The 13,628-nt window shown below is 45.8% G+C and overlaps 1 protein-coding gene across 3 annotated transcripts in view; it reads right to left on the minus strand.

Annotated features, from left to right (window-relative positions):
- Positions 1-1,589: 1,589 nt before the first annotated feature.
- Positions 1,590-13,628, minus strand: part of LOC132765895 (zinc finger protein 436-like) — a 34,122-nt gene continuing 22,083 nt past the window's right edge. For 2 of the 3 annotated variants that reach the window (XM_060760176.2, XM_060760175.2), the window contains exons 2-4: positions 12,254-12,970; positions 11,718-11,829; positions 1,590-9,370 (exon numbers count right to left, since the gene is read on the minus strand). In XM_060760176.2, coding sequence (XP_060616159.2) covers positions 8,115-9,370; positions 11,718-11,829; positions 12,254-12,949 — 2,064 coding nt within the window. In that variant the 5' untranslated portion in view covers positions 12,950-12,970 and the 3' untranslated portion in view covers positions 1,590-8,114. The remainder of the gene's footprint in view (positions 9,371-11,717; positions 11,830-12,253; positions 12,971-13,628) is intronic. The other variant, XR_010909382.1, reaches the window with a different exon arrangement.

Raw genomic sequence — 13,628 nt, forward strand, 5'->3', positions numbered from 1 at the left:
AGAAAGAACATTGTGTGAGTCAATGCAACTGTTCTCATGATTGTATATATGTCGCTCTGCACTACAAGTCAACTTCTTGTTCTTTCATAGAATCATAGAATCCTTGAGTTGGAAGAGACCTCATGGGCCATCCAGTCCAACCCCCTGCCAAGAAGCAGGAATATTGCATTCAAAGCACCCCCGACAGATGGCCATCCAGCCTCTGTTTAAAAGCTTCCAATGAAGGAGCCTCCACCACACTCCCAGGCAGAGAGTTCCACTGCTGAACAGCTCTCACAGCTCTCAAGTTCTTCCTAATGTTCAGACGGAATCTCCTTTCTTGTCGTTTGAGGCCATTGTTTGAGGCCCGACTCTGAAACTCTCTCCCCAAGGACATCAGACAAGCCCCAACGCTGTCTGTCTGTAGGAAGAATCTGAAGACCTGGCTGTTCCAGTGTGCCTTTCCAGAATAGGAAACTCCTGGCATCAAGTCCCAAATGCACTTTGTTAGAGATTCAGGGTTATTTGCACATTGCACCTACCTCCAAATCACATGTCAAGTCCAGCACTTTTAAATTTTGTCTATTACACTTGGCCCGGCCCTTGGTTTTTAAATGCGTCACTGTGTCATTGTTTTTTTTTATTGTTCTAATGCCTTGCTTGATGTTTTGATTTGCTTATGACTTTATTGTGTAAAAAGGTAAAGGTAAAGGTTGTCCCCTGACATTAAGTCCAGTCATGTCTGACTCTGGGGTGTGGTGCTCATCTCCATTTCTAAGCCGAAGAGCCAGGGTTGTCCGTAGACACCTCCAAGGTCATGTGGCTGGCATGACTGCATGGAGCGCCGTTACCTTCCCGCCGGAGCGGTACCTATTGATCTTCTCACATTTGCATGTTTTCGAACTGCTAGGTTGGCAGAAACTAGGGCTGACAGCGGAAGCTCACGCCGCTCCCCGGAATTGAACCTGCAACCTTTCCATCAACAAGCTCAGCAGCTCAGTGCTTTAACTCACTGCACCACCGGGGGCTCCCTTTATTGTGTATGTGTATGTTATTGTTGTTGGTGGCCTTGGCCTTTGTAAGCTGCATCGAGTTCTCCGGGAGATTTTGCGGGGTATAAATAAAGTTAATAATAATAATTGTTCTGCGTCCTAGTCTCTAGGGCAACAGAAAACAAGCTTACTCCCTCCTCCCTATGACTTCCTCTCACATATATAAATGTCTCCTCTCAGCCTTCTCTTCTTCAGGCTAAAGATGCTCAGCTCTTTAAGCCGCTCCTCATAGGGCTTGTTCTCCAGACCCTTGATCATTTTAATCGCCCTCCTCTTGACACATTCCAGCTTGTCAATATCTCTCTTCAATTGTGGTACCCAGAATAGGACACAATATTCAGGTGTGGTCTAAACAAGGCAGAATACAAGGCAGATCATCTGCATGGAATATTTCTTTTTCTGGCAAGACAGTGTGTGGACCGGTAAAATATGAACGATGCGTACTTTTCATTCCACCACACAATGGAATTTCATCTCAAAGATATCTGGAAGCCCACGGCCTGTTATACCCTTCCCCATAGGACTGAGCGATGCAAAATTAATGCCAAAAAGACAGAATAAAAGATAAAAGAATTTAATGTAAAATCTACAAGTAACACATAGGCATAAATTAAAGATATTTTAATGCATTTACAACTACAGATTCACAAACATTCATGGGAAGGAAGCCGTGTTCAACTCTCTCCGAGCCTTTCCGTTGTGGACAGCAGACATGCATATGCGTCGAGGGATTACAAACGGAGGTGGAAAGTGGAGTTAAGTATAAGTGAGGAGGCTGAGTGAGGAAAGCCTGGAGGAAGCTGGGTGGATTATAATTTCGGGAGAGAACCCGGACCTGAAATTCAACCTGGAAGCAAAGACAGAATCCAAGACGGCTGCCATATAAAACGAGAAGTAGCCTTTTTTCATACGGATGCAAGGTAGAGAAAAGTATTTGCAATTCTTGAAATGAAGGAAATCTGCATGTCATTCTAGGACTGGCATTGCCTGGATTCAAACATTTCCTTATCCATGAAACAAAGGACCAGATTTCAGAAAAGACAAAACAGTCTCTGTTTACGTTGTGTTTCTGCACCAATCGTGCAAAAAACGGGGGCAAGAGAGCACCCTATTCTACAACATTGGACTCCACCTTGAACATCAGGAGCAGATGTTGGAAAAGTTACTTTTTTTGAATTCCCAAAAATTCTCACCAGGATTGTGGAAAATTCTAGAGGTTTTTTTTTAAAAAAGTAACTTCTTAAAGAGTTTTTTAAAAGGTGGAATCTCCTTTCTTGTGGGAGGTGGGGTTCCTGTAAGATGGGGGTATGAAGCCCATCAGCATCTGGAAAGCCACAAGTTGCTTTCCTCAACTTCCCTCACTGAAGACACATACAGATTTTGTGTCGAAGGCTTTCATGGCCGGAATCACTAGGTTGTTGTAGGTTTTTCCGGGCTATATGGCCATGTTCTAGAGGCATTTTCTCCTGACGTTTCACCTTCATCTATGGCAAGCATCCTCAGACCTCACTACCTCTGAGGATGCTTGCCATAGATGCAGGCGAAATGTCAGGAGAAAATGCCTCTAGAACATGGCCATATAGCCCGAAAAAACCTACAACAACCCAGATTTTGTAACTTCCCATCTCAATTACTTCTGAGCCCCATCTGCACAGAAGAGTTGATCCTCCACATTTGTGGATTTGACTTTTGAAGATTACTTATGGGTTCGACTAAAACGTTATCTCGAGGTCATCCAGTGTCATGCTGGAGTGCCTAGAGATTCCTAGAGAGAACACCTAGTTATGTTATGGTCAATGGCTGACCATGGAGGACTTAAAAGATTTCTAGAGGTGGTCTCTCAGGTCGGAAAATAATTACAGAGCAATTTCTTTACTTGTGGCTTTTCATTTTAACGGAGGTCTTATGCCCCTATCCTAAATAAATGTAGAAGTCCGGCTGTACTCTCCTGGCTTCCCACTCCAAAGATTTGTATGGCAGGGGCTTCATGCAGGTCTTCTCCTAGCCTAATTTGGTGGTCTCAAGAACCCCCAAAGTCCTTCAAAAATTATATTTTCAGAGGCCTCTCAGAAGTGTGACTCTCACTTAAAACAAGGCACGGTCTCCCCTAGATAAGTGAAAGGGAGGGCGATTCAGAAGTGAACCTTTAACCCAGTGGTTCTCAACCTGGCGGTCCCCAGGTGTTTTGGCCTGCAACTCCCAGAAATCCCAGTTTACCAGCTGTTAGGTGCTTTGCTGGACTGGATTAACAGGTTGTGAAGTTCCCTGCATCAGCTAAGCAAATCCCTCTAGGAAGCCTACACTTAGTCCTGAAAAGTCATCTCCCAAATAAGGCTGCCAACGTTTAGACGCCCGAAACTCCAGGGATTTTGTTAAATGGCTCCTGTTGGCAGGCACAGAAGTGGAGGAAAACCACCACTAGACTTCCCCCCACCCCAAATCTAGAATTCCTGAATAGTGCTAAAGGTAAAGGTAAAGGTTTTCCCCTGACATTAAGTCCAGTCGTGTCCGACTCTGGGGGTTGGTGCTCATCTCAATTTCTAAGCCGAAGAGCCGGCATTGTCCATAGACACCTCCAAGGTCACGTGGCTGGCATGACTGCATAGAGCGCCGTTACCTTCATGCCGGAGCGGTACCTATTGATTTACTCACATTTGAATGTTTTCAAACTGCTAAGTTACAGAAGGCAACAGCATGAGCGCACCCTGCTCCCCGGATTCAAACTGCAGATCTTTGGGTCAGCAAGTTCAGTAGCTCAGCAGTTTAACCTGCTGCACCACTGGGGGAATACATACGTATATAGTAAGATACCTTGGCAATGGGATCTAAATCTACCTATTGATCTACTCACATTTGCATGTTTTCGAACTGCTAGGTTGGCAGAAGCCAACAGCAGGAGCTCACCCCGCTCCCTGGATTCAAACTGCCGACCTTTAGGTCAGCAAGTTCAGCAGCTCAGCGGTTTAACCCACTGCACCACTGGGGGAATACATACATGTATATAGTAAGATACCTTGGCAATGGGATCTAAATCCACCTATTGATCTACTCACATTTGAATGTTTTCGAACTGCTAGGTTAGCAGAATCTGGGGTTAACAGTGGGAGCTCACCCCATTCCCTGGATTTGAACTGCTGACCTTTGGGTCAGCAAGTTCAGCAGCTCAGCGGTTTAACCCACTGCACCACTGGGGTAATACATACATGTATATAGTAAGATACCTTAGCGATGGGATCTAAGTCTACCTATTGATATACTCACACTTGCATGTTTTTGAACTGCTAGGTTGGCAGAAGCTGGGGCTAAAAGAAGGAGCTCCCGCCACTCTCCGGATTCGGACTGCTGACCTTTGGGTCAGCAAGTTCAGCAGCTCAGCGGTTTAACCCGCTGCACCACTGGGAGAATACATACATATATAGTAAGATACCTTGGCGATGGGATTTAAGTTTACCTATTGATCTACTCACATTTGCATGTTTTCAAACTTCTAGGTTGGCAGAAGCTGGGGTTAACAGCGGGAGCTCACTCCACTCCCCAGATTCGAACTGCCGACCTTAGGGTCAGCAAGTTCAGCAGCTCAGCGATTTAACCCGCTGCACCACCAGGGGAATACATACATGTATATATATAGTAAGATACCTTGGTGATGGGATCTAAGTCTACTTATTGATCTACTCAGATATGGATGTTTTCGAACTACTAGGTTGGCAGAAGCTGGGGTTAATAGCGGGAGCTCACCTTGCTTTCCGGATATGAATCTGTGACCTTTCAGTTAGCAATAGTGCTACATGCTAAGTTTATTGGTCCCTCTCTACCCCAAGCATGGACAAAACTTTGGCACCTTAGGTGTTTTCGACTTCAACTCCACAATTCCTAACAGTCTACCAGCTATTAGGAATTGTGGGAGTTAAAATCCAAAACAACTGGATGGCCGAATTTTGCCCATGTCTGATGTACACTGTAAAATGGAGTTTGATGCCATTTTAAATGCTCAATATAGTAGTCTCGCTTATCCAACATAAACGGGCTAGCAGAATGTCGGATAAACAAAAATGTCGGATAATATGGAGTCTCCTACTGTTTCCTATCCAACTTAGTGCTAAACACCTAGAATACGAATAACAGGGACTCAAAGGATTAATGTAAGGCAACACCTCCTCTAAGTGCCTTCCTCTAAAAGTGCTAAGATCTCTGAGCAGGGACTTGAAGCTTGGTTTCTAGGATCACAATCCAACGCACCACAGGAGGAAAGGAGAAAAATGACGCACAAGTATATTCACTGAATAGCAAAGGGCAGAGCAGACAAGAACTTGCCATTGACGTACTCAGTTAATCAGGAATCGGGTCCCTTCCTATTACAGGCCAAGAGGTGACTAGGACACGAGATCTATCAATTTTCTATCAAGGACAGGCAATTGCTTGGCAGCAGCAAGAATGTGTGATGCTGCAGATGGATGGGAGATTAGAGTTAACCCAGCATTAGATGGCTCCTCCAAATCTATATGCTGACAGGGTTGTTGTGAATTTTCCAGGCTGTATGGCCATGTTCCAGAAGCATTATCTCCTGACGTTTCGCCTGCACTTATTGCAGAGGTTGTGAGGTCTGTTGGAAACTAGGCAAGTGGGGTTTATATATCTGTGGAATGTCCATTGTGGGAGAAAGAACTCCTGTCTGCTTGAGGCAAATATGAATGTAGCAATTGGCCACCTTGATTAGCATTGAATGGCCTAGCAGTTTCAAGGTGTGGCTTCTTCCTGCCTTGGGGAATCCTTTGTTGGGAGGTGATTAGCTGTCCCTGATTGTTTTTTGTCTGGAAATCCCCTGTTTTTGAGTGTTGTTCTTTATTTACTGTTATGATTTTACATTTTTTTTAAAAAAACTGGTAGCCAGATTTTGTTCATTTTCATGGTTTCCTCCTTTCTGTTGAAATTGTCCACATGCTTACGTATTTCAATGGCTTCTCTGTGTAGTCTGACATGGTGGTTGTGAGAGTGGTCCAGCATTTCTGTGTTCTCAAATAATATGTTGTGTCTAGATTAGTTCATCAGGTGCTCTGCTATGGCTGACTTCTCTGGTTGAGTTAGTCTGCAGTGCCTTCCATATTCCTTGATGTGTGTTGGGCAATAGGCCCTATGTAGAGGGTTAAACCCTTGTACCAGTGGGTTAAACCCTTGTACCAGCAGGACTGAAGACTGACAGGTCCCAGGTTCAAATCTGGGGAGAGTGCAGATGAGCTCCCTCTATCAGCTCTAGCTCCTCATGTGGGGACATGAGAGAAGCCTCCCATAAGGATGATAAAACATCAAAACATCCGGGCGTCCCCTGGGCAACGTCCTTGCAGACAGCCAATTCTCTCACACCAGAAGTGACTTGCAATTTCTCAAGTCGCTCCTGACACGACAAAAAAAATGTAGACTTCTGCACAGCTGCATGATATACGGTAGACTCCTGCAGAGGTGAGATGATCCTTCTTGTCCTTTGCTGAACGTAGCATTTGTTGGATTTTCTTAATGGGTCTGTAGATAGTTTGTATGTTGTGCTTCCTCATCAGCTTCCCTATGCGGTCAATGGTTCCCTTCACATATGGCAAGAACACTTTTCCTCTGGGTGGATCTTTGTCTTTATTCTTGTGGCTTGTTTTTGGTCTTGTAGCTCTTCTGGTGTCTGAAGTGGAGCATCCATTGGCCTGTAGAGCCCAGTTTAGGTGGTTCAGTTTACCACCTAAACTGGGAGGAGGTGGGGTTCGCAGATTCTTTTTGCACAGTCTGCCAGGGCTATATTTATTTATTTATTTACTTGCCACACTTTTATCCCGCCCTTTTCAGCCCAAAGGCGACTCAGGGCGGCATACAGTTTGGCAACTATTAGATGCTGAACACACATAAATATATAATTTAAAACAGGTTAAATCACACAATAAAATTCATATAAAAACAATTTAAAACTATGAAAAATCAATGACTTCCAGGTTTAAATCCATGTCCATCTGCATCATTAAGCCGTTCCATATTCGTTCACAATACCGAGTTTATCTGATTACAATGAGGTTGCAATTTAATGGTGCTTCTGGACATCCCACATATATATAAACCCAATTTTCCTGGTTTCCTACAGACCTCACTACCTCTGAGAATGCTTGCCATAGATGCAGGCGAAGCGTCAGGAGAGAATGCCTCTGGAACATGACCGTGCAGTCTGAAAAACTCACAGCAACCCAGTGATTCTGGCCAGGAAAGCTTTTCACAATATAAGCTGACAGTTTTCCATAACAGTGAATGTTTCCAAAATGTGTTGAAGGGCAACGTATGCTCCTACCCTCTACGGAGAGATTGCAAATAGCAGACAAACTTCGTAAACATTGAAGAGAAGAGGGCGCATTCAAAGCCATACTAATTGTTCACAGTGGAAGGAGGTGAGGAAGGCTACAGTGACAGCCATCAATTCCAGCCAGTCTTCCCCATGAGAAGCTCGAGAACTACAACACACAGAGATTCTGTTGCTGCCGACCAGCGAGGGTTTCCCTGGGTGACAAATCGACTCTCCCTTTGCCTATTCTCAATATAGGGAGACTCACATCCCAGGGATTGCACCTCGATCGCATACACACCTCGGTGGGAGATATGAACACATGGAGCTACCTTGTCCCCAGGCAGAGCACTGGACCAGTTCACCCAATGCATGCACTGCACACTGTCTGTGGCATGTGTGCACCCTTGTTTGAATACTCCTTCTCCCATCCTTTTGGAAGAGAGGAGAGAAAAGACCACACACACCAGGGCTGCATTCCCTACCCAGGCTCATACGCATTGCTGTGGCAAGAGCATGGACCAAGTGCCACAGCAATGTTGACAGAGAGATAATGACCCGACTAATCCCTCGGAGAAAACTTACCTGGCCTGAGAAAAAAGTTTTTATTTAATTAGAAGAGAGGTTCTGCACTTTTGAGTTACATCTAGAGGATAAAACAGCCTTCGAGATTATAGAAGCTAGGCCGCTCTCGATATATATAATCCCTGGCCTGGGGTTATGTGGGAACCGTCCCTCGGAAGGGTGGCCTACCAGCAGAAAACTTTCCTGCTGCTCTACGAGCACGTGTATGGCTCCCCTTCTGTGTGCACCCTCTTATGGCTTAAAAGATGGGAGCTCGAAATGAAGCACTTCCCACATATCATGCACTCGTAGGGCTTCTCGCCCGTGTGCACCCGTTTATGGCTGACGAGGCGGGAGCTTGAAATGAAGCTCTTCCCGCACTCGGTGCATTCAAAGGGTTTCTCTCCCGTGTGGGTTCGCTTGTGTGTGATGAGGGACGCTTTCTGCCTGAAGCTTTTGCCACACCCTGAGCAGATATATGGCTTCTCTCCTGTGTGGATCCGACTGTGCGCGGTGAGGTTGGAACTTCGGCTGAAGTTCTTCCCGCAGTCGGAGCACTTGTAGGGCTTCTCGCCCGTGTGGGTTCTCTTGTGATCGGTCAGGTGGGAGCTGCTCCCAAAGCGTTTCCCGCATTCTAAACATTCGTAGGGTTTCTCGCCTGTGTGGACTCTGATGTGATTGATAATTTGGGAGCAAGCGCTGAAGCTTTTCCCACACAGCGTACACTCGTACGGCTTCTCCCCAGTGTGGGTTCTCTTGTGGGTTATGAGGGAGGCTTTCTGATTGAAGTTTTTGCCACAGTATGAGCAACTGTAAGGTTTCTCGCCCGTGTGCACTCTCTTGTGTGTAATGAGCTGGGAGCTGGTACTGAAGCTTTTCCCGCACTCAGAGCACTCGTACGGCTTCTCACCTGTGTGGGTTCTCTCGTGGGTGATAAGGGAGGCTTTCTGGTTGAAGCTTTTGCCACAGACCCCACATTTATGGGGTTTCTCGGGCATGTGGGTCTCCTCATGCCTCATCAGCTCTGAGGGATGAGAGAACCAGGTCTCACACACAGAACATTTGTATGGCTTCTCTCCTGTGTGGATTCGCTCGTGTATCACCAAATGGGTGCTCTCATAGAAACTTGCTTCACATAACGAGCATTTGTGCGGTTTTTCAATGGGTTGGATTTCTGGGTGGATGAAATTCTGACCGGAGCTCTCCCCTGAGTCAGCGTGTCTGTGGGGTCCTTGCCAAACACCCTGGTCTCCTTCCCCGGCAAGTTTTGCAGACTTCCCAGGTTGGTTCTCCTGGGCTCCGTCTAGTCCCTGGTGGCTCTCGGGCATCTTGTCCATCTCAGGACCCTGGAAACTCTTCCCTTTGGTTCGGTCTAAGGACATTCCACCAATACCCACTTGATCAGGCTGATCAGACTGAAACGATTCCTCCTCCTCCTCCTCATCGTCATCTTGCACTTGTTCATTGCCTATGGGGAACAAACACAACAATACCTCATAAGAACACTGCAGAAACTCCTATCTAAGTCCTATCTCAGGGGTCAGATGTGTTTGGCTAGACAGATACTAGACATGGGTTTCCAAAATTTTGGTTGCACCTTTAGCCACTCACATGTGGTCATTGCAAACCTCTCTCAGCTTGAATTCACCTAATCCGGACGAGAGAGATTCTATGAACTTGGGCCATCTAGTCCCAAATTCAAATTCCCACAATGATCAACAAAATAATTCCTGGGTAACCAACAAGCAAGACAGGGGACCTCTTGATCAACCAATTTCTAGTAACCCAGAAGTTCATCATCACTTCATCTCCTTATATCAGTGTTTCTCAACCTTCCCAATACCACAACACCTTAATACAGCCCCTCTTGTTGTGGTAACCCCCAAACATAACATTATTTTTGTTGTTACTTCATAACTGTAATTTTGCTACTGTTATGAATTGTAAAGTAAATATCTGATATGCAGGATGTATTGTCATTCACTGGTTCAAATTTGGAACAAATACCCAGTGTGCCGAAATGTGGATACTGGTGGAGTTGCGAAGGAATTGATTTTATCATTTGGGAGTTGTAGTTGCTGGGATTTATAGTTCACCTACAATCAAAGAGCACTCTGACCTCCACCAACAATGGAATTGAACCAAACTTGGCACACAGAACTCCCATGACCAACAGAAAATACTGAAAGAGTTTGGTGGGCATTGACCTTGAGTTTTGGAGTTGTAGTTCAATGAATATACATCCTGCATATCACCTACATCCAGAAAGCACTGTGGACTCAAATAATGGTGGATCTGGACCAAACTTTGCATGGATACTCAATATGCCCAAATTTGAACGCAGGTGGAATTTGAGGAAAATAGATCTTGACATTTGGGAGTTGCTGGGATTTATAGATCCCCTAAAATTAAAGAGCATTCTGAACCCCAACAACAACAGAATTGGGCCAAACTTCTCATACAAAACCCCCATGAGCCTCCCTCCAGCCTCGCATGGTCTCCCTTGCCTGCATGTGCACACCATGCTGCCATGCGCCGAGCACGCCTGTTCTCCCCTCCCCATTTGGAGTCTCAGAAACAACATTCCCCTTGGCTGGGAGGCCAGCCAATCACAGCAGAGGAGGGCTTTGTGTGGAAGGATTCACCGTCTGTTTCCAAAAAGGATGAGAAGGACAGGTGGAGAGATCTTCAGCCTTCTCTGCCAAAGGGGTTCCTGAGACCACCAGAAATAGATGTTTTCTGATGGTCTTTGGTGACCCCTATGAAACCCCTCATGATCCCCCAGCGGTCTCGACCCTCAGATTGAGAAAAACTGCCTTACATGAACCTACCAGAAAACCAAGACCTACAGAGAAAGGTCTTCTTTCAGCTTTGCCACCATCACTTGTTGAAGACATGAGAGAGACTGTTATCAGTTACTCTGTCACAGTAACTGTACACTACAAGCACTGAAATATTTTGCCTTGAGCTTCTTGGAAGAAAATTGGAGATATAAACAGAATAAATAAACTACTCACATGTGGCTCTGGTAGCACAGATCCCCTTCTTCGGCAGAGAAGGCTGAAGTTCTCTCCACCTGTCCTTCTCTTCCTTTTTTGCAAACAGATGGCAAATCCTCCTACCAAAAGCCCTCCTCTCTGCTGTGATTGGCTGGCCTCTGAGACTCCAAACAGGGAGGAGAGAGCAGGCATGCTCAGCAAATGGCAGCATGGTGCGCACATGCAGGCGAGGGAGAGCGTGCAAGGCTGGAGGGAGGCTCATGCCAGCGAGTCCCTTCAAGGGACAATACATCCCCTCTTTATTTATCATCACAACAAGCGTATAAGTTAGGTCAAAATAATTATTTGATCTTCTCCTTTTATTCCCTTTTGAATGTACATCTGACCCGTCACATTTGTGGATCCAACTCTTGGAGATTTGATTAATATGTTCTGTTTAGGTTCTCCAGGTGAGTATGGTCAACTACTTCTGGATGACCCAGAGATTCCTAGAAGAAGAAAAACACTTCCCAAGAAAGTCCCAAATCTCTAGTTCATCCAGGAAGATTCTATGGTTATATTCCTACTGAAGTTCACCACAAATCCATCCTGGAAGACCCAGAGGTTTCTAGAGAAGTGTTCTTCCAGTTTAGGAATTTGCAGTTTTCTCACTTTCATAGAGGTCTTGTGCCCACCCCTACTCCATGTCAATGTGGAGGGCCTACTTTATTTTTATGGTAAACCAGATTGTTGGGGTTGGAATAAAATTAATGTTGCCAAGTTAGCCATGACTAAATGAAATATTCACCCTAAAAAAGTCAGAAAGAGAAAGCTCACCAGACAAGGTGGCTTCCCAGTCATCCTCTTGCTTCTCCTCCAGTGGGAGCTGCATCTTCAAGATAACAGGGGAAGAAGGGTCTGACTTGGGAGAACCAAGAGATCCTGACATCTAGATTTTAAAAAGGAAAAAAAGTGTTACAGGTATAGTAAAGCCCTGGACCCAGGGTCTTCCTCCTGGTCCAAACAGAAATCCTATACGTTGAGTATCTCTGATCCAGAACGCCGAAGTCTGAAATACTCAAAAATTGTCCTCCAGCAGCATGCAAAAGAATGAGGAAGTACTCCATAAAGGACTCGGTGTCACAAGTGGGTCGTGAAGCGACAGGTCCCCTGGTAGCCGGAATTCAAAGCATACCCTCATGAAGCTGGAAAGTTAAATAGCCTCTATATGTCTGCCTATATATGTTGCGTTTCTATGGCACTGAATGTTTGCCATGTATATGTGCAAACATTCAATGACCCGTCTGACTCATGACGGGTCAGAAGGGCAGAATATAAATACTGTAAATAAATAAATATACTGAAACACTCACTTTCTGTTCTGGCTCCTCAGATTCTTGAAGGAAACGCTCTGCCAGGTTCACAGCCCGGGTGCAAGTGTCAGGGCCTTGCTCCCGCACCCAGCTCTGCATCTCTGGTGGCAGGACAGCCAGGAACTGCTCCAGGATGAGAAACTCTAGGATCTGCTCCTTGGTGTGTGTCTCCGGCCTCAGCCACTGGTGGCACAGCTCCCAGAGCTTGTTACAAACCTCTCGGGGGCCCTCGGCCTCCTCGTAGCAAAAGAGCCGGAATCGCTGCCTCCGCATCTCCAGATTGACCAGGTCGTCATCGAGAACCTCTTCCTTCACTTTCACGGGTGAGTCCTGGCTGCTTTCATAGGTCTTTCCATCATCGGACATACTCCGGGACGTACACTCGACTTTGGGCCACCGGCTGCCTTCCTCTACCCCCTTGAGGGAGCTCTGGAAATACTTGGTGTCTTCTCCTGACATATAGTGAGGTGACTGTGGGGAGCTCCTCCATCCCGAGCGGCTCGGTTGCATTGTTTTCAGGAAATCGTGCAATTGGGTGTCCCAGCTTTGGTCTTCCGGCTCCCGTTTGAACTGCTGCGGTGGGACCGACCCTTCCAGCAACTCCCCAGTTGCCCCAATTTGGACCACATGGAGATCTCGGGCTCCCTGCTCCAGGCTCTCCTGTGGCTCAGGTCTGTCGGGTTCCTGTTCCTCCATTTTGGTTTCGGAATCCGACTCCTGCATTGGGAACAGAAGAATAGGTTTGCCATACCATTACCCCAGCAAGGAACCCTCTACATTTATTGGGAGTTAAGGGCATAGAACTACTTGAATGTTACACTCCAGGCCAGGAAAGTCCTCTGACTTTAAACAACACACAGCTGAGTAAAAATGCAAGCAGTTTATTGAAGATATTTAAAAGCAGTAGCAGTAAAAAGCAATCCACAAAAATGGTACATCCAATTAGGTAGAAAGATAGAAACAAATAGTCCAGGAAATTAGTCCATCGGAGTTCATGAAAACAAATACTGAAACTTTCAAGGTAAAACCCCAAAACTTGAACATGAAGCAAACAAGGCACTTAACACAGGAATCTATCCAAGGCAAGGCTTCCAGGGACCTGGGATGAGGTCTTGACTCAATTCCAACAGTGCTTCATCTGGCTACAGATTCTGTACTTGGCATTTTTATCCCCTAATCTATTCTATATCCCAAGCAGCCAGGAATGGGTTTCCTTTCAGCCTTGAATCTGTTATCAATCTCTCCCGCAATCTGGCAGAGCGCCTGAGAACCTGATTTGTTTGTCTTTGCTGATTGAAAGCATTTCTCCTATCTACTGGCTCATTAATTTCTGCAGCTGGCCCAGGTGCCGAGCTTTTCTCTTGGGAATTTTCTG

Source organism: Anolis sagrei, chromosome 2 (assembly GCF_037176765.1).
Source record: "Anolis sagrei isolate rAnoSag1 chromosome 2, rAnoSag1.mat, whole genome shotgun sequence".
Lineage (NCBI taxonomy): Eukaryota > Metazoa > Chordata > Lepidosauria > Squamata > Dactyloidae > Anolis > Anolis sagrei.